Source organism: Cuculus canorus, chromosome 5, assembly GCF_017976375.1.
Source record: "Cuculus canorus isolate bCucCan1 chromosome 5, bCucCan1.pri, whole genome shotgun sequence".
Lineage (NCBI taxonomy): Eukaryota > Metazoa > Chordata > Aves > Cuculiformes > Cuculidae > Cuculus > Cuculus canorus.
The window spans coordinates 30,097,927-30,119,654 of record NC_071405.1 but is presented as its reverse complement, the minus strand read 5'-3'; the positions used below and the strand labels follow the sequence as shown (position 1 = coordinate 30,119,654).

Below are 21,728 nucleotides of genomic sequence, written 5' to 3'. Positions count from 1 at the left end.
ATTATTCTCTGGTTTGATGGTTCTCTGATTCGATGGCTCTATGGTTTTATGATTCTATGATTTGACGGTTCTATGATTCTATGGTTCCGTGGTTCTACAATTCAATGGTTCTATGATTCGCTGGTGCTATGGTTCGATGGTTCTATGATTGTACGAAAGTGCAGATGCGAATGCACAGCTGCAGCCGCCCTAGTTCCACTTCCCCTCCGCGGCGAATCTGCCGAGTGTCTGCACGGGGCATAGCCAGCGCAGCCCGCCTCCGCATACGGCGCGACGCTGGGCCCAATCTTCCTGCGCGGCTTCGCGCTGCCCTGCCCACGTCGGAGCGCGCGGGCGCCGCGCGGTGGGCGTGTCCGGGGCCGTAGGGGCCGCAGGAGCTGCCCCTTCCCCGCCGCCGGGGAGAGGCCGGAGCGCAGCGCAGCGGGGGCGGCGGGGCCCGGCCCATGGACCGGCCGCGCCTGAGGCGGAGCCTGTGCAAGGCCGCGAGGGGCGGGAGGCGGCGGGCGGTGCGGCGCGGCTGAGCGGCGGCCTCCCCCCGGGCCTCGGCTTCTCCCGCCGCCCGAGCGCTGCCCGGCGCGGAGCCACCATGTCGGCCAAGGTGCGGCTGAAGCGTCTGGAGCAGCTGGTGCTGGAGGGGCCGCAGCGGCACGACGGCGTGCTGAGCGTGGAGACCCTGCTCGACCTCCTGGTCGGCGTCTACACCGAGTGCAGCCGCGACTCGCCGCTCCGCCGCGACAGATACGTGTCCGAGTTCCTCGAGTGGGGTGAGCGCGGGGGCAGGGGCGGAACCCCCGCCGTCCTTGTTTGGGGAGTGTGTGTCTCTGCGGCACCCCGCCCGCCCTTTTTGGGATGGGGGCGTGCGGGACCCCTGCCGCCCTTGTGGGGTGTGTGCGTGTCTGTGTGGGACTCCTTCAGCCCTTGTTTGGGGGGGACGACGGACCCCCTTCAGCCTCTGTTTGGGGTGTGTGTGTGCGGGACCTCTGCCGCCCTTGGGGTTTGTGTGTGTGCGTGTCTTTGGGGGACTGCCGCCCTTGTTTGGGGGGAGCGTGTGTGCGGGACCCTTGCCGCCCTTGATTGGGAGTGTGTGTGTCTTTGCGGGACCCCCGCCCGCCCTTGTTTAGGGGTGGAGGGAGACGACCCCTTCCGCCCTTGTCAGGGAAGGGTGTCTGTGCGGGACCCTCGTTGCCCTTGGGGTGGGATGGGGTGTCTGTCTGCCCCTGCCACCCTTGTTTGTGTGCAGGACCCTTACCCGCTCTTGGTTCGGGGGTTTGTGTGCCTATGCGGGATCCCTGCCGCCCTTGTTTGTGTGTGTGTGCGGGACCCCTGCCCGCCTTTTGGATTCTGTCTGTCTGTCTGACTGTGCGGGACCCCCGCTACCCCGATCTCCGGCTCGGGAGGCCCGTCCCCGGGAGCGCATTCCCGGGGGATGGGGAGCGGCCGCCGCGGAGCCTCCCTGAGGAGCTCGCCCCGGGGCCAAGACCCCGGCCGGTCTCCTCCGAGCTCTTCACGGTGCCGAGCGGAGCGCTTGGCAGGCGGCAGCAGGAACAGCACCGGACTGTCCTTGGCCTGAAACCCTGCCCGGCTTAACCCGAAATGTCAGGCTAATCCAGGGCTCCTCGGCGGGTTTCCTACCTGGGGGAGGGGAGGAAGGGGGAGCGGCGGAAGGGGGAGCGGCAGTTCCCAGCCTCAGCCTCTGCCGGGTATGTTGCTGTCGGAGAGGGGCTGTGCGTGTCTTGAAGGAACGGCAGTTCATCATGCAGTTTTTAATTTGGGCATGTCCCCGAAGGACGGGGCAGTTCCGGGCAGCCTTTATCACAGCTTTGTTTAATGGTTTCCTACTGTTAAGCAGCCTGATAATGAGAAACCTCCCATAGTCCGAAGCGTGCTGACAAAAGAAAACGTGGATACTTGGGATAAAGCCGAGGGTGAAGATTTTCTATCAGGTGCTTTTTAGTCAGGACTATTGACTACAGGTGTGCGGATGGGAGAGATCCGTCCCAGCTGCATACATAAATGAATTTATGTTAAAACGGCCGTGGTGGCTGACTGGTTTATTCAGCTGAGTAAGTTATGAATAATAATGTGTGACAAAGGTGACTTAACTTCTCCATGGAATAAGAATTGGAAGGAAAGGAGGAGGGATCATTGCTCAGGAGAATATTGTCCCGTTTATCATCTGTTCCATGCTTGTACAGTTAATTAGTCTTTTGAAGAGCTCTCTTAAAAAAACCCACCAAAACAAAGGATTTCCTAAGGGAGGGGGAGGGGGCGATTTACTTCAGTAGCAAATGTCTGTCTCCAGCACTACAGACCAGAGCACTAGCATGTAGGGACAGCTGGTTCTCCTTAATTTCTGTGGGGACCACCACTCTTTGTCACACACTAACAAACTAAGAGGATTCACTTCCTGGACTCTTCTATTGACGTCAGTAATGCGATTGCCAACTGAATAATTAACCACTTTATCACATCTGCCCCACAAGGCTGCAGTCTGGGGAACATTGATTATTTGTTTTGTAGTGGAAGCCCTGTACATCGTTTGTAAAGTGCAATTTGTTTTTATACTCTTGTTTTCGAGGTGATGGCTTGAACGAGGGATCACCTACAAACTGTTAATTGTGATAAACGACTACGATGGTACTTTGAGCACTGTAGTTGAGGAAAGGATTTGGGGCGGGCCAAAGAATAATATACTTTTTCCATAGCACCGCTGGGGGTTGCATCTTACTGATTGATCCCTGCATTGTCATTTGCTGTGTGATGAGGGGGCCGATTATCCAATTGTTTATTAAAATCACTTCTTTTAATTCTATTTATTGTATTTGCTGAATGTGAAAAAGGTTACTGACTTGATGAAAAGTATAGCTCGCAATAAAAACAGTGTGTAGTTCTTACTGCAGTGTGGGATTACCCTAGTATAACAAAGTGCCTATTCAATAAATAATTGAAATGTATGTGAGCTACCATCTGGTGCTGTAGAGCAAGGATAAAACTTTATAATCCAGGCTCTTGATGGTAAGGGGATGGGCCTAAATCTGGACTGCTGTATATTTGTGTTCCAACAACAAGGAATACCCTTAAAACCAATTACAGTTGATAGCATGTGCTCCTTCATTTCCTTCAAGCTGTCAAAAATAAATAAATGCCAACAGCAAGACACCTTTTACTGTGTCCTAATGCCCTCACAGCCTTGTTTCCACTGACAAGGAACTTTTTTCTGCCTCCAGATAATAAGGAAAGTATCATGCCAAACAAGCTGATCTTCCTCATGTCATGATGTGCAGTCTTAATTACAGATTGATTCTCTGTTAGAAGATATTCTGGATTGATGTGCACAAGTTTTGTGGGCTGTTGTACTTCTGTAGAAGCATGAGTGTGTAGTTAATTATTTGGGATATACTTTGAAGATTAGTGTTTCTTTATCAAGTGGAGACAAAAGGAATTTCCTTTAGACAAAATAGAGACTTATCACTGACAGTGGAAGTGAGCTGCTTAGATGTTAAGGTTGAATTAAGCCAAGCTATATAACAAGCATTTATTTACTATTAATATTTTGGATTTGAAACTGGGTGTGAGATCTCACACATGTAAAATCCCTTAAAATGATTCAGCGTGGCTAATGGACTTGCTTGCATTCTTAATTGCGAAGAGAAAATAAGAGCACAGGCATGGTAGTTGAGGCAGTTTTTTTTTTTCCTGGCTGTGGGGAGCAGAGGAGATGCCGAGTTCTGTGGTGTAGCTGCTCAACGTGGCTATCTCTGCTCTTTGATAGCAGCACAATGGGACTGGTGTTCTAGAGCTAGTGGCTGTGGGAAAGGGGAAGTGGGGAGTCGAGGTAATTTAAATCCCATGTCTGTGTCCTGAGACTTAAACCTCCTTCTCTCTATTCAGCCTCGCACCTCACCTTACTTCTGTCCTATTAATCCTTCTGCTGCTTCCTAACAGTCCTGCCACAGGCTTATTTCTTCAAAATCTTCTTCCTATTTGCTAACCATAGAATAGTGTAGGGTGTGGCTTTTTCCCTTGAAGTGGCTTGTGGCTTCCATCGTTTTGGAAATGTTATAAGAATCTGCCATTTTAACCTTAAGCTTTCCCATGATGAACTGATCTTTCAAATAGACTGTATTTTCCCCCTGTACTGGAAGTATAATACACATTGAATAAGGTCTTGCCCAATTGTGTATCACTGTTGTTTATATAATAGATATTGAAATATTGCTCAGTGTTCGTAGTGGGAATTGAACTCAAGTCTGTTAGATAGCAGACCTATGTCTACATGTTATGAAAGAATTTCTTAAACTCATGCTTAGTTTATTTTAAACTGCTACTACGTATGCTGCTTCTAGAGTGAGAAATAGTGAGGAATCCGCTTTTTTCTAGTTAGACTTGCTCATTCCTCTCTGAAAGTCATCAGTGAAACTGGGCTGCTGCAGCCCTTGTACCTCTGAGGCCAGGTTGCTTGACCATCTTTGCTAGCTCTTCCAGCATGCTAGGAGGTGCCAGGAGAGCAGCCTAAACTGGGAGATACTGGACGTGGACTGTCCTGAGAAGGCCATGCAGACTGTTCTGTAGGCTCTGGTAGACTGTGGAAGTACTTCCCTTGGTGAAGCTGACCCAGGCCACTAGTGAAGACTGCCTAAAGCTGTCAGCCTGTACAGATGAGGTTGCGTGGCCTTTGAACTCATCAGATGGATGATTATTGTGCACACCAGTACTTGAGTGCTGTTGGGTGGCATTGTCCATGCACTGCAGAGGGACCTCCTAGGAGGCTCTTCTGGTGAAAAATGTGTGCTGCCCCTTGTTTCACATAAGGAGAGGAGGGCAGGAGTGCTGAAACAGCATTGCTGCAGCTCAGGTGTCTGTGCATCACCCGTCCCTTGCATTTCAGGTACCGAGTGTTCCTTTTTACAGAGCAGAGTCTCTTATTCTGTCATACTGAAGGATCTGAATCTTCCATAATCCTGTGCTAGAATGGCTGCTCACAGGGCACCTTGCTGGCTGGCAACACATTTGTGCTTGTCTGACATCACCTTGTTTTTCAGGAGTTATCTTCGTTGGCTGTGGTTGGTGCTTACTGCCCTTTACTTCCAGTCAGCAGGGACTGGAGCAACCAGCTGTTCCATTTTTGAACAGCTACTTGGCATAGTTTGCAGCCAGTAGGCAAGCACATTCAGAGAAGAGTCTAACAGGAATGGGCCTTATTTGTATTCAAAATGCTCTTGGTGCTGCATAGACTCTATTGCTTCAACCTTTGTTTCCTTTGACCGTGTTTTGTATTGCTGGCATGCTACAGAGGGCAAGATGGCACATGTCCTCACCTAGTTCATTCAGTGTTGTCTCACTCCTGGACTATGTACTGACTAGTCCATTCTGTGGGAACACCTTAAAACCAATGTCAGAGTAGTTTAGACTGGTCTGAAATGTAGTGTTTTTTTCCTTGAAGCAAGTGCACAGGATGCATTTGTGGACTGTTCCTTCTGATGAGTTGAGCGTATCTTCTGCATTCTCCATTTATGCAAGGTCTACCCAGCTGAACTGGTGTTCTGCTTTTGGGTGATGATGTTGGGTTTTTCTGTTTGAGTGATGGTGGTTTTTTTCTGAGAAGAACTTACTTTAAGTGGGGGCTGAAGCTGTGGGTAGAAGAAAAAAGAGTGCAGATGATTAGCACAAATAGACTGGCTGGGCAGCTGCTGCCAAACCCTTGAAGACAATCTGGCATAATAGGCACTAGATGCTGTTGTAGTAACAGCAGTACATTCCCACTCTTGACTAGAGGAGGAGCAATGTACATGAAGAGTACTCAAAGCAACCTCTCTAGCCTCAAGCTGCCACTTTTTGGTATATACCTCTTGCGCTTGAAGCTGGACCGTAGATGGCAATATGAGAGGCAAGTTTGCAGGAAAGGCTGCTGTTGTGCTGGTGCAGCGATTCACAGCTTCAGGTCACTATAAGGACTAGTACTTCAAGTTTTGCATCCTGCTGTAGCAGGATGGGGGGCTCTGTGAACTTTGCGAGTCCTCCTTCCAGTTCTGCTGAAAAAGGCATCTTAACCTTGCCAATAAAAATATCTAATGAGGCATGTGAGAACCTTGCAGGGTGGTCTTTCTGTCAGAAAAGCGTAGAGCCTGTTGCCCCAGCCTGAAAGCAGTTGTATTCAGAAATGTAGATGTGGATCTGAGAGTTCTTCTCAGCCTGCATCTTCAAAGCTAGCTGCAGGGTAGACCTAGTCCTCTGACTGCCACAGGCTGTCGTGTGACAGAATAAGTGCTAGGTGGGGGTGGGCCCGATTTGTGACTGAGAGTGATGCTCATGTAGGAGGCAGAAACTAAATTCTTAAGTGCTTTTGCAATGACCTTAGACCTGTCAGACTATGAGTGTTGCCTGTGAGGATCTTTTCTTTGGCTTTTTGGGGTTACACCTGGAAAAACTGTCGCTTGATAGTATGTCATCTCTCTTGACTCGAGGGCTTAAATTCCTCTTTTTCTTTGCTCATCCCCTGCTTACAGATATGCACATAGAAAGCCAGAAAAGAACCTTGGCCTCTGCCAGCTTGCATAATGTCCTTCTCTGCACAGGCGGAAACTGTGCAGTGAGTAATAAGCCTGTTGGGCACATGTGCAAAGTGAGTGTGGCTTAGTAGTGAAGGAGGCCGATGAGCAAGAAAACTGAATTTCAGATTCTGTGATTCTGACCCAAGTTCCTCTACTTCAGTCCTCTATCCATCAAAGCCTGTTATGATCCCTTACATTAGAGTTAGTAGTAGGATCCCTTACATTAGAGTTGTGGATGAAGGGGCAGGGTGAAGCTACAGGTGCCCTGCAGAGGTTCTGGAAATGCTGGTGGTGGTCATGGTTTCTTTGCGCACAGTGCAGTGTGAATGCAGCTGGAGACCTACTCCCTTGAAGACTTTTCCTGTTGTTGGAGAGGGGGCACTGTAGCTTGGATTGCCTTTGCAAGGAAGTCTCTTGCAAAAACTGTTTTAGTTCTTTTGAAAAATATATGTCAGGATTAATTAGTATTGGAGTAACCCAGACAGCCACGTTAGCTTCAATAAGATTGTGGTCAGGGCTGGCGGTCTGAAGGTGTAAGGTTCAGCGCCTGCTGCTTGGTGTCTGATGGACCCTTTACAGTACATCTGTTCTGATCTGTTATTTTTAGGATGAGGCAGGATCTTCTAATGACTCTCTCAGTAGAATTTTATGCTGTGAAACATTGGCACTGAATGCCACAGTCATATTTTAAGAATGGGAAAGTAATGTGGCCTGGAGGATGAGAGATTGCCATGTGCTGTTAAAATGACAGCCATCGTGGGTGAAGCCTGTTTTTTGTCCAAGGGAAGGAAGTTGGTATCACTTTTCTCCTGTGAATAGAGTTGCTAATAAACAGGCTTTGTTGAGGGCTTGGAGCATTATGTGGTGTGTTAAAGGCTGTGACCTATATTTTCCATTTTAATTTTGTTTATACTGTGGAAGTGGCAAATAAGTCATTGATAAATTTGTTCTTATATAGAAAATGTGTGCAGCTAGAGTTTCTCATAATAAGGTATAGAATGCATAAATGTAATGTTTTTTCTGATTTGTCTCACTTAGAAATCTAAATTTTTTTCACATTGCTCTTTCATAAGTAACATGAAGATATAACATTTTGCAAAAGAAATATTTAATTTACATCCTTAAAACTTCTGTGGTTGGCACAGTTATGCATTATCAGTGGAAATGGCTTGGATGTTGGTTTAGTCAGCAGATTCAGAGCAATGAACTTTTTTAATCAAATGAAGTTGAACTAACCTTTTTTTTTGCAAATAATTAATGTGTGGGAGTGAGTCAGTTTTTTCCGCACCTACTAATAGAAATAAATGATTCTAGCTGTGTGAGTCAGAGACTTGTTTCATGAGCTTTTTTTTAGTAAGTCGATTTTACTTAATGGTTATATATTGGGTTTGTGTTTTAGAAATGTTAACCTGTAGCTGAGATTAGTTGGAAATGTTACACTTCTACAGATTCTTCAGATGTATGCAATTTACATTTTATCCCTTTCTTGTCATTTGGGGCTGTTTGTGCAAGTTGTTTTTAGACAGGTGTTACAAAAAGGAAGAATTATGCTTACCTAAGCAATCACAAATTTGCCTGAGCCATTAACAGAACATAGTGCCTAGGATTAAGAGAAATTGTATGAGTTCATCTTTTTCATTACCCCTGTCTGATACAATGAATAGGAATGATAGACCTCAAGTAAATCTGTTTAGAAAAATAGAAGAGACTTGTTAAAGCTTATTACTTTGTTTTTGCCTTTGATAATGCTTTAAACAGAGCCTTTCTAAGCCTTTTACAAGGGACAGTTAAGAATTCCAGTATATTTTTGATGTAGTTACCAAAGAGCTTGTACCATGCTCACTAATACATCCCACTAGAGATCTAGTATTTTATTTTATTTTTAGAAAAGTTTTAATTTTAAAAAGCTTTTCTAGGTCAAAGAATTTCTAAGTACATTTGTTCTGTGGTTCAATGTGATCTGCTCATTTTATCTGTCTCCTAATACTAAAATATTCCACTCTACTTTTCTCATCAGCGTATGCAGATTGCCAGAATGCAGGCTTTCATTTATAAAGATCTTTGTTCACTGTAATGAATGTAGCTTTCTTCAATAGAAAACTACACACTATTTGCTTAAGCCTTGATTTTGCATAGACCTCAGTAATCATGTCTGTAGATATACTTAGAGTGCATTGAGATTAAGTGTGTGCATCCATCATTGCCAGCTGAGGCCTTAGGCATCCTCAAGTGCCTGAGATCTTAATTTCTTTCATTCATGTCATCAAGGTCTTAACACTGAAACCTGTTATTACTAACTGTGGCGTAAAGCTTCAAATGTGTTTAGTACCTCTGGAAAGGAGTCTGACCTTTGGAAAATGGTGGGGATGTCTTCACCAAGTATTGAATCATTGGAGATATATGGTGGTTATTAATCAGGTGTGCTTTAATGATGGTTGAGGCGTAGTTCTTAATTTGCTTAAGTGCAGTGCCATTGAGGGCTTAATATGTATAGCTGCCTTTCCCCAAAAGACCAGAAGCAGCTTCAGTTCCAGATATATCCCGAATTCTTTTCACTATTTATAATTGTTCTCCAGCATTAAAACAAACATGGGTCATTACTTTCTGAAGTCCTCTTGAAATGTGTTTATGCCAGTTTAGTGAGACATGCATGTTCAGGATTTTCCAAGTCTATACAGAATTCTGTCTTAAACCTGGCTTATATTGTTTTAATTTGCATCCAAAAAATCGGTGGAAGTTTAAGTAATAAGTAAGACGAAAGTCGCTTATGTGGATATGTGGAACTTGGTCTTAAAGGAGTGTTGCAGCTATTCTGACAATGTTGTGCTTTTGTTTGGGACTGTGTAGTTCATGGATTCGGTCTTTTTATAGATGGTGTAACTTTACCCACAATATAGCAACTGCCATAGGAGTGTGAAGGGTTTCAATATATTACGATTTCCTTGCTAGTAATGGTCCATAAGAACTAAACTGTATGCCTTCCCTGGATAGATGAGACTTAAGGAAAAGCTTTGAGTCACTACAAGTTCTCTGAAGTTTCATAACGATAGATGATGTCCTAAATTGGCTTAATTGGAAATTAAATTTCCTAAATTGGAAAAAAGCCAACAAATACCCTCTCTTGGCATAGAACCTGTTTTTTCTAGTTGGAGGTGCTAAACACTTGAATCTCTATCAGAGTTGTGTTAAATGGGGTGTGGGAAACCTCTCTCCTCACCTGAGGAAGGAAGAGGTTCCTAGGAATTGCATGGTAATACTTCTGGGGCACATGAAACCTTTTTTCCACTCCTGAGGAATTTCTCTGTCCCTGATTCTGTCACCTTTCAGGGGTCCATGTATACCTTGGGGGTGAATGGGGGTCATCTCCACTGCCCATATGCCTTTGAAATTCTGCTGCTGTACAGCATGACTTCTATAATCTGAATTTTGCCTATCCTACCTCAAAAGTTGCCTTCTTCGTGGAGCTTTTCTGTGTGCTGCCAGCTTTATTGCTGCCTGTGTGACTTGGATTATCAATACTGAAAGCTGGAGTGTTCTGAGTGTTCTTTATTTTACTGTAATTAAGGCAGAGTAGCAATAGTAGGAGGGTGATTTTAGGCATGAAGATCCTATAATCATTTTGAAATATGTTTCCAAAGGTTTGCTTTTTAAGACACGTTTAGTCTTTAAATTTAGCCCTTCCTCTGATAAGGATTAGATGGATTGTCATGTGTTGTCTTCCTCCCCCACCCCTGTTTCTGTGTATGATGGGTTATGTGGCTGTGTTCTCCTTGTCTCTTGTTAGCACTAGGAAATGGATGTGTAGTGTGCATGCTCTCCGAACTTGGTTCTGCAGACCTCTGACTGTTCTTGAGCTGCGAACCCAGACAAGTAGCAAGCGTATTTTTTCTCTGGCTAAGTATACTTGAGTTAGAAGTTTGTATTGAAAACTTTAAGGAATTTGGTTTCTGTTATCTAGGATGTGATCATATGCACTATGTCTTAGCAAAATGGGAATGTAATATCCGTCGATGTTTTCTTTCTTTTTAGTTTGTATGTGTTTTAAAGCAAGAGTGGCATCCTGGTGAGCACTCAAGATCAGTGTTTCCTTTTAAGACAGCTTTGTTGCCCTGCAACCCTCTCAAGGGTTTCCTCACCTGAAAAAAAAAGTGAACTACATTTTTTGTTATTCGGAACCTCACCCTATATGACTTACTACAGGAGGCTGGGAGAAGAAAATGTTTACATGTACAAATGGCTAAGAGTCATCTAAAGGTCCTCATGGAATAACTGGTAACTAGTAACTGCTAAATGTTGATTTATAAGTGCAGAGTGAAGGCTGGAGTCTGTGGTATTTAATCTTTCTTCCTTTTATGGGTAAGATGGTATTTTTCCTAAACTCACAACACTTCATCTTTCTGAGAAGCTGCATATGAGTTAGACTGTTGTGTCACAGGGAAGAAGCACAAATGTTTTCCTTCCATACCAGTTTTAACTAGTTGTAGCAAAATGCCATAGTCATGTGGTGTGGTATTGCTGCATGGAGGAATTAAGTTTGACTGTTTTAACTTACTCCATTATGTAACTGAAGATTTCCATTACTAGCAAGTTCAGCCTTTGGTTTCCTGGACAATTAATATTAAGGTTGGGAATAATGACAATATCAAACAGTTATTTTTAAACTGTGGCCTGGTACTCCAGATAAAATTATACAGGACAACGTACAATGGGGATACCTAACTGGAGGCTGTATCAAGCCCACAGGCTGTCTTTATCTTAGCCTTAGAAGTATTTATGGGTTATTAAGGCAACTGATCTGTGGTTGTTGTTCTGTGTATGTTACTGCAGGCCAGCAGGAATTACTGGGTTGTGTGTAGTGCTGTACCAATAAGACTGTACTGCTCAGGCATGACCCAGGCAGGGAAGAGCTAGTCTGATCTAAGTCCATGGCTGGAAATAATCAATGCTTGTGCCTCCCAAAGCTGACTGTGTTTGATGTGACTTATAAAGACAAAAGACCGGGCACTTCGAGCAGGATAGAAGTGTGGGGCCGATCATTTTAGAAAAATTCAGTAATGGAGAAGCTTTTACTGCTTTTAAGAAAGAGCTTTGCAGTAATCTTCCTCAAAGTTAAATGTGTGCATGTATTTGAGTGGCTGAATTCAGGAACAGAAGTACCCTGGTTGGTTATGACAGAACCAGAGTTACAGATAGTCTAATTATAAATTTCCTGCTCTTGTAGGTGATATTAAACATCATAAAGGTTTTGTTTAATGTTTCAGGCACTTTTTGAGGATGGGGATAGCAGAGATTACATTCTACACTTTACGTTTTGTTTACCAGCATTATATTTCCTTCACACTGTAAAACCTCACAAAGTTCGGCATAACAAGTATGAAGTCTTGCACTGTGGAGCTGTAGAAGTTGGGAAACAACCAAGTAGAGAGCAATCTAGCAGAAAAAGGTTTGGAGTTTTTGGTAAACAAGTAGTTGAAAAAGTCAGTAATTCATCATTGTAGAAATGGAAGCTGCCTGTATAAGGACTGCATCGGCAAGTGTTATAGCCAGCAGGTTGAAGGAAGTGATTATTCTGCTCTTTACAGCACTTATGAGGTCATTCTTGGAGTACTGTGTCCAGTTCTGGGCTTCCCAGTACAGAAAAATGCACTGGGAAGCTGAGTCCAGCAGAGAACCACTGGTGTGGTTGGAGACCTGAAGCACATGATGTGCAAGAAAAGCCTGGAGGTACCTAGGTTTGGTGAGCCTGGAAAAGGGGAAATCTGATCATAATTCTCAACTGCCAGATGTGTGGTTAGAGAGAACAGAGACAGACTTTTCTCAGATGTACTGCCAGGAAGGAGGGGCAATGGACACAGGCTATGGCAGGGAGGATTTTGACTATGTGTAATGGAAAAACAAATAATACCTGTTGAGGATGGTCAGGCATTGGAAGAGGTATCCAGAGAGATGATAGTCTCTCCATCTTACAAGATAAACCTTGGCTGGACAAGGCCTTGAGGGACCTGACTGAACTTTGATGTTATATCAAACTTTAGAAGGTTGGACTCTGATCCCCAGAGTTCCCTTCCACCCTAAAATTATTCGGTGATTCATTCTTATCCTTCCTTTTTTCCCCTGTGTTATCAAATTTATTTAACCTCATGGCTGCTTTAATAGAAAAAAAATATTCTTTATACTTCTCAGAATGAAAAGAAATATATGAAATAGAATTTTCTTGATGTTGTAGATAAAGTAGTTGACACAACTGATGTAAATTTACTTTTCATTTATTTCGTAATCTCAGACGTTTACCCTCTTTGCTTGGCATTTTACCACATAGTCTGAAAGTAAGTATTGATGAGTTTTTAACTAAATTGTAGGCTTGTAAATGATAGGAAACTAAATTTTGTTCATACTCTTCTGCTATTTATTTAATGAAAGCACCGATTTCCTTGTTCCTGGAAGAGGATTGCCAGAACGGGTTTCATGAACTTTGCACCTGTGTTTTATGTATAGTACTTTTTCCAAAGCATGGTTTCCTTATGTCTAGTTGTTAGTCTTGATATCAGTTGAAGTATTTTAAAACTTCGTTACATGGAGCTGTCAGAAATCCTTGCATGACTGTGGGCCTGAATCTTCCCTTACAGAAAATACAGGGTTAGCTGTCTTGCTGGATATGTTCTAATAGGACAAAGGCATCTCCATCTAGTAGGGTTCTTAATATCCTTGTATCTGACAATATAAGGAGTCTGACTAAGCAGTTGCTAGCAACAGGGTGAAACGAATGTTCCTCATGGTTCTAAAGATCTCATGGGAAATATCTGGGTTTTTATTTCATGTGTAAAATAAGAGATTATACGACTTACTTGAATTTGGACTTGCTTATGTTCCTCCTTGATGATAGCGCACTTAGCAAACCAAAACCCATAGTAAATTCAGTCTTTCAAAATGATATTGAGATAGCATGGGAAGTTGCAATGATGAGCATAACAATGTATAAATGGAACAAAACCTAAGAACTGATTCCTGTGTTACATTGTGGTTAATAATAGGGCATCTTAAGTGACACTTAGCTTTCCATACAATGAATTTATATCTGTTAATTTGAGTACATTGCTTGCAGTAAAATCCTGGTAAAATAAAATTTTTCTAATTTCTTGTGATTCCTAGATGCCTGGAAGACTAGTAGACATCCTTGTCAGAGAACATCCACCGTCAGCTATGTCATGAAGGCAGTCATTGACAGTTCTGTGTAATAATGTAATGGTCCATTACCCTTTTGGGGCAAGGGCTGTGTGTATGAGCAATTTATAATGTGTGTTAATTTTCAGAATAAACTGTGAACGAAGTGGTGTGTTGTTTCAGACACTGTGTTTGTGAGCCCTCAGCTTTGTTTGTGATTGATGTATGGAAGTTGTTCACACTGTGTTCTGGTTTCAGTATATTGCTTCCCTCTTGGCAGGTACCTGCACACTGTGCAGATACCTTGGGGGGGGGAAACAGTGAAGTAATGGCAATAACTTCTTTTTTCGTCTGAGTCTTGCTGCTTAGAACAACTGAGAAATATCTCCTTCCTCTCATGTTCTTAATTTCATCTTTTGTTTCATTGCTCAGACTTTTTAGTTCTTATTTCCTATTTCTGTTTAGAGAAGGCACTTTGCAGTGATGTCTTTATGATGCACACTTGTGCACACATTGCTGCGGTGATCTTTTGTGTCACTGTCTGTAATGTCACTGTGTACATTGGTAATAATAGCGCTTACTTCAAGTGTATGCCTGATAGCTACAGAATAAATAATACAGGGACTATTCTGGTAAATGTGCTCCGATAATGTACCTTCAGAGCTCTATGGGGAGCTCTGAAATGGGTGACAGCTGGTGGAAGATAATGGATTATGATTCTGCAAGAGAGAAGCATGGGCAAGACCTACTTCTTTCTTCAATCTCCTTGCTCTCACCTCTCCCTCCCCCATCATGTTCCATATAATGGTTAAGAACCCATCCTCTGTGTTTTCTGAGGGACTTAAGTGGAGACTGTTAGTTATCACTTTTGTGTTTTTAAAAAAATAAATTTGTTTCCTTGCCAATTAATTTTATTTTTTATCTGTGTGTAACAATTCATGGAAGAGGAAATCAACACTGTCTACTTGTAATCCTTTAACACTTGTCCAGAAATAGATTGTTGAGGAGTCATAGTATTTGAATTAAAATTTGCTGTGTTGGAATAAAAAGTGTGTACATGGATTAGAAAGGACTGGGAAAAGCATCACATAGTCTTAAATATTGATCAATACACTGCAAACAGTGGTCAGGCCAGATGTCTATCACTTCTGGAAGTACCAGGTAGCCTATACTTGAAGGAAAACTTTAAGGTGAGCTTAGGTGTTAAAACATCTGTTAAATATGATTTTGAATGCAAGAGATGGAACTGATGATGTTTGAAGAGTAAATTGTCATATGTAATAATTGAAAGATTCTTACTAGACTTCTGAGGAGTTTCATGCATTAAAATATGTTCATGTAGGAAAGATGAGCCTCCAAACTAATGTCTTAGTTCTTTGAAAATGCGTTTCTTATAGAGTAGTTCTTCAGAAAAGGCAAACTTCTTAAATTTTGATATCATATAATACAGTCGTAGATGCTCCTGGCTTTTTTTCCTTGCTTTACAGTAACAGCTGCACAGACTGTTAGGGCTGAACTTTTGCCAGCAACTGCACAAACTACCCAGATATTGTAAAATTTCTTAAAATAATTTGGTACATTTTTTGTTCCTGTGTAAGAATAACTTCTGGTATAGTCTAGGCACCATAACAGAAGTCGTGACGAAGTGACACATATTGCTCATGCAAATAATAGAGGGGAGTAATTCAACATGTAGCTGTTCCTGATATTTCTTTTCAAAGATATCATAGGCCTAGATTTTTTTAACAATGGTTCTGCTATGAACTTGTTTTTAAAATTTAGATTATACAGGAAACCACAGTTAAGCTTCCAGAAAGAAGGATCAAAGTGAAATTATGTGCTTGTATAAGCATTAGGATGGTTTCCAGGGGAATAGTCTTCAAAACTTGAACTCCTTTACAGAAGATTTGAACAACGCAAATGTGAGCTTTATAAGTATGTTCTTCCTTCCTCTCAACACTGCATGGTATCTGTGTCTTGGAGACCATTGTCAGACCTGTGTTGCACCAGCTCGAAGCTTGCGTGTTACTTTAAAGGCTATGGAATTACTGAGAGATTAAACTCATGTCCTTGACAGATTAGCAACATCAACCCAAAGGTAGAATGATGTGTTACTAAACAAGCAGTCCTGAGCACCTTTTTCGTGTAAGCTGGAAACAAAAGAAGACATAAATGGCACAAATATTGAGAATATCTCTTCCAGACTTCTTTCCATTTGAGAATTCCAGAGAAGTTTATGGAACAAAAGGATTACATAGCCTCAGCTCTCCAGTACTAGTGTCAGAAATGAAACTAGCATGACTGAACTACAGTATCAGGATGAAAAATTTGATAGTCCTTAAAAGTTTGTGGTTTGGGACTGAATGTATTTTTTTTTTAAAGTGAGTCAGTGCAAGTGGAAAATCTTATTTAAGAGCCAAACCAATCACTGAATGGTCAGAGCAACCAAGGTTTACTTAGATGAGACTGAGATAAATTAGGAAAGAAAAATACTAAATTCTGTGTGGAAAAAGAGGAGAAAGGAATGAGATATAGCTAAAATGATGTGTAAGGAACTCGGAAGGTAACCATTTGTCTTTTCTCTGTAAACAATTGACTTCAATATCTGTACTAGTTTGCAGTTACGTTGGAACAGCTTGAAATATTTTGAAGATTGGCAGAAATTCCTTCTTCTTCTGCATGTGGTCACGTCTTCTGTTTGTAGTCTCCTCAAAGGCCGTGTACTATGTCAGAAGATTTCGGAAAGGAAGTTAATGCATACTGGTTCTTACTCTGTAAATGGAAAGTTCTAAAAGCGTGTTTGTGCTGGTATGATTTTCCAGCGGTGTCTGTGCTTGCATGCAGGTGCACACCTTGGTGTTGCTCTAGAGCATCCAAATGTTTGGTTATTTCCAAGTATGAGTAAAAGCAAAGGTTGGAAGCCAACAGAATGGAGCCTCAGGTGTAGATGAAGTTTTGATATTGCCAGCCTGCTACAAGCTTGTTCTGGATGCCCTTGTACTTGGTTTTCTGTTATCAAGCCAACACACCTGTCTAGAGTAGCTGTAAATGAGGAAGAAAAAGGAATTCTGTACTTAAATGTGTGGAAATAAATCTTAGGGCAGAAGTTCTCTCGTTCTCCTGTACCACTGAGGAGAAGGAGGTAGAGAATTTGGGGGTGAAGTTAAGCCTGTGAAGAAGGGAGGGGTTGGGAGTAAGGTGTTTTAAGACTTGATTTTATTTTCTCATCACCCTACCCTGATTTGCTTGGCAATAAATTAAACTGATTTTTGCCAAGTCAAGTCTGCTTTTTCCATGGTGGTGATCTCTCCTTGTACTTATCTCAACCCATGAGCCTTTCGTTACATTTCCTCTTTGCTGTCCAGTTGAGGAGGGGGAATGATAGAGTGGCTTTGGGCACCTGGCATTCATCCAGAGTCAACCCACTGCAAATCCTAAACGAAAACAAAAGTGTGTTCTTTGATACACAAAATGTTGAGAAGGCGGGAAGTATACTGTATTCAGTGTACTGAACCTAAAATAGGAAAAAGTTGGGTAAGAAAGCATGACAAAAATGTAGGATGAAGAGAAGACAAGAAGGAAGAACTCCATCCCAACTATAGTAGGACAGCTGTATTTAGAACGCTTGGAGGCTTGGAAGTGTCTCTAGGAAAAGGCATGATGGTGTTCCATTTTTAGATTCTTGTTCTGTATGCTTTGCATATACATGCTATGTTAAAGCTCTTTAGTCATTCTCTAAATCAGTTGGATTTTAAAAATACACTCTTAACTGTTCCAGGATTTGACTTCCTTAATGACAACAATTTGATTTAAAGGGCACTGAAAATTTGAACGTAAATTGAATTGTTGTGTATTTAGTATTCTAAATTCTTGTTTATACAGAATGCTTTCTTTCAGAGCTATTCAATGTATATTCAAGCCTCCCCCCCTGCTTCCAAGCAGGCCTTAGATTGATTTTTATTCTTATTTAATAGCAAGATTTATTATGGACGCTTTGAAACTTCAGATTAATTCATTCATGCTGTTTAGCAAACTGCTAAATTTAATGGGCATCATTCTAGAACAGAATTCTGCAAACTTCTCAGTGTACTTCTTAGTAATGACATTTTGGGGCTTTTTTGAGCTATGAGCACTTTAAAAAAAAAAAAAAATCATCTGTAGTACCAGTGATCTATGTACTGTAGTTTGATGCTGTTTCTAGAAATCTACATCTAAGGCTGGATTTAAGATCTCCTCACAGATTTCCAGTAGATATTTTTTTCCCTGTAAAATCTAGTCTTTTCTTTTTCAATTTAAATTTTAACTGTAGTATATAGAAAGCCTGGGGATGGGTATAAACAAATTTTGAAATGTGCTGAGTCAGTATCGGGCATTAAGGAAAAGTTGCATTGTCAAATGAGAGGCATGTTGCTTCATCTGGATAAGTTTTTCTCACACCTTGGAAGACTGAGAGATGTATTTCTCTTCCATTTCTGAGCAAGCGTCACAAAGCATTCTTCCCTCTGGAGATGCACTGGCCTTCTGAATACCCCCCAACCCGGGATTTTTCTGTTGCAGTTTGCTGACCGTGGGGACTACTTCCACCTGCTCCTTATGCCTCGCTTGCCCTTTATGTTGTTAGTGACTTTTAGCACTCAAAGTCAGTGAAAATAGTGCTACTGTAAAAGATCTTCATCTTCACCCTTCGTAGCCAGGGGCATCAGAAGGAGAAAAGCAAGGTGGAATGGCTTTAGCTGTTGAGTTCCTGGTCTAGAGAGGGAGCTGAAGAGCTGCAAGTATTTTTAGTAATAAAAAAGCCTCTCTGAGACTGCCACTATAATGTCTAGCAAATCTTAACATGAGACTTGTTAGTATTCTGTGCAGATTTAAAGACAATCCCCCTCTTCTCTACCTCTGAGTAACTTGAGCTACTCCAAATATTCTCGTGCATGGTTACAGTAATTGCTTGTCGCATGTCTTCGTGGCCTTTTCCTACGGCAAAAATCTGACTTTCATTGACCTTTTAATTAGATCTGCATCTCTAAGGAAGTTCTGAAATGAGGTGAGTAATGTCTGAGAAAATGTCCTCCTGCCTGCTGCCAGCAGAGTGAACAGAAAGATGTGCCACACCTGTGCTTAAAGTAGCTACTGCTATCTGGACTCTTGAAATTGAAAAACAGCTCAGGGTGTTTTTATGCATAGTGTTGCAGACTTGAGCCATCAAAAAAGAACAATTTGGTGCTGTTCTGTAGCATTGTAAGCTGATGTAGAGCCCCATCTCCTTAGTCTTTCATTTCCTAGTTTATGGTGTTGATCTGGCTCAGAACTGAAGTATGCAAAAAAAGTAATTGTCATTTGTCTTGGCTCCCTTGCCCAACTTCCCTTGCAGCTGCCTGGGTGTTAGCACTGAGGCAAACTCCCTCCACAGGCTCCCTCTGCAGCAATGAGGCTGCTGTGAAGGATGTCGTGTGGGTAGTCCATCTCGCTTGGGTCTATGTTACTTAAGGTGACTGCCTATGAAAAAGAGCTGCACTTCTTGCTTGTGCTGGTGTGGCAGCCTCTCCCAGCCCTTCAGTGATGATGATTCAGTTTGTTAAACTACAGGCTGATAGTTGCATGATGTATTTTGGTAGGTTAGTATTCTGTTGGTTTAGTGAGCAGAATCAGATCAGTGAGGCGAGACCAGCTGGATTTGGTACAGCTGATACAAGGAAGAGAGCAGTCTGTGAAACTGCCCCTTTGGTCCCAGCGACCTGCTTCAGTGGTATCACTGAACTACATCCTTACTTCAATTTGCATGTATAAACAGAGAAAAGGGGATGTGGATTTCTTTTCCGTCACTATAAGTACGTTTGTGTAGGGTGCTTTGTCATGAAGAACTTTTTAATAGAAACCTTTAACCTTTAAAATAAAGGAGGTGGCATGTGGTAATTATAGCGCCAATGTGAAGTATGAGTTGTTCTGTGGCACGATGGATGTATTAAGTTTTTAGTAATGAGATAATATCTTGCATATATCTGGAGAAAACAAAAGGTGTGTGTTTCCTGTGAATAATTGATAGAATGATTATGCTGTCTCTCTTGCTATCATATACTTTTAAGATGAAATAAAGCATGCAGTCAGAAAATTACCACTTATATCATCAATGTACAAGCAAAGTTTTAGCTTCTTAATGTAAGTGTATGTGACTTTATCTCAGCACAGTGTGGTAATCAGATGTTTTATTTCTTAGCAGGGTGTGCAAGAGATACTGGCTCTGAAATTTAGATTCATTCATGTTATTGAAATTTGAGCTCAAATTTGAGATTTTCTTGACTTCTAGTTCGAAACTGAAAAATAAATGACAGCTTTTAAGAGGAATCATAATTTTCAAATTATTCTACAAAAAAATTAACTCTTTAGAATATTTGTCATGCAGTAAAATGAATGGATTTTAGCAATATTTTCAGCTTTGTGATGGAATGAAAGAAATTTAATCACTGACATTTTGCTGCTTGCAAGTAGTGATTCATGAAGAAGCCTTAAGCAGTTTTTCCATTACTGATGTGCTTCAATAAGTGATCTCCATTTGCTGTGACTTAAATGGCCACAGAAATTGAATTCTGTGGTATTTGTTGCCATCCATATTGTACAATATTTTGACATGAATCTTGGAAGATCCTGTCCTGATATGCTGTAGGTTGGCTCGAAACAGATTCTTGCGTAGCAGTTCCATGCTCACAGCAGTCCAAGGCAGATCCACATCAATTCCAAAAAAAGCCATTTTACCTTTTCCCAGCCTTGTCCTGCTGCCTTGTTGGACTTCAGTGTCACAGCTGCATGTGAGTCACTTTGGGTGAGTGGTTCAGTGGGAGAGAATGGGATAGAGGAGTTAGCTGTTGCCTGGAAATGTTTCCTGGTTTGCCATACCACGTGAATGCTAATGATCATGCAGACAATAGAGTGAAGTGTGATGGAAAGAACCAAGGAGGAACCATTTCAGCAGCAGAATAGATTTCCTGAATTAAAGTGGTCATGGAAGCTCTACTTTCAGCTGTCTCAAATGTCTGCTTGTCAGGTAGTCCCAGGAAATATCTGTGATTCAGTCCTTTTATGACTTGATGTGCATATGTCTACTGGGCTGGGTATGATGTCTTGAGGAAAATAAAAGAACTGAAGATGAAGCTCAAGGCACTGGATATCAAGAGCAGAAAAGATTCTTTATTATGGAATAGCAGTCTGTTCCTTGCATTTATTTTTTTTTAGCAGGACTTAAGAGGAAGGAAAGTACCACCTTTGAGAATCTTATGAAATTCGAGTAGAAGTAAGGTCTGGTATTTGTCTCTTCAGAAAGTCACAACTTGAAGACATGATTTGGTTTCCACATAGTAAGTTAGTCGGTGAGATCTCGAAGGCTGAAGAGGCTGATGGAATACCAGAGCATCCGTGGTTGGTTTGTAGTCTCCAAAAAAGAGAAACTTTATCTCAAGCTGCTGGGTGGTTTTGAAATGTCCTGTTTAGTGCTCTTAAGGGTACATGTTTTCTTGTTCAAAATGTGTCATCCTGCTTAAATTAAGTCTGTGTCCTGATAGCTAGCTATATGCTGAAATGTTACATAGTGTGAAGCTACACTAGCTTGTGTGGATGGTGAATCACTTCCGGGTTTCCCAAACTGGATACTATTCACAGTCACATTTTTCTTCAGTCTTAGTATTTGCAGTTCCGCCTTCCAAGAGCAACTTCAGTATGAAGAGAAAAAACCCAAAGGGGCAAACCCAGCCTGAATTGGTTGTAGAGACCAAGTTGTAGTTTCCTAAATAATGGATCATTCCATGACAGTAACACAAGATGAAGTTGAGAAATTGGACAATGAGCTTCTTCTTCCTCTGTTACATCCCAGATGTAAGCTGCCTCTCCCTTGTACTTGCATCCATTGTAGCATTAGCATATGTCATTACCTGGTTGGCATATGGTTTTTATTTTACCTGACCATTATTTTTCCATAGGTAAGCTAGTGTCTTACATGTATGTGAGTACAGCGAATAGTCATTTGGTGTT

At 41.9% G+C, this 21,728-nt stretch overlaps 1 protein-coding gene across 13 annotated transcripts in view; it reads left to right on the top strand.

Annotated features, from left to right (window-relative positions):
- The first annotated feature begins 333 nt into the window (after positions 1-333).
- The window catches only part of CDC42BPB (CDC42 binding protein kinase beta), a 103,598-nt gene continuing 82,203 nt past the window's right edge, over positions 334-21,728 (top strand). For 5 of the 13 annotated variants that reach the window (XM_054067180.1, XM_054067177.1, XM_054067178.1 and 2 more), the window contains exon 1: positions 341-764. In XM_054067180.1, coding sequence (XP_053923155.1) covers positions 587-764 — 178 coding nt within the window. In that variant the 5' untranslated portion in view covers positions 341-586. Of the gene's footprint in view, positions 765-21,728 lie in introns of all 13 variants that reach the window. The other 8 variants (XR_008449971.1, XR_008449970.1, XM_054067171.1 and 5 more) reach the window with 5 other exon arrangements.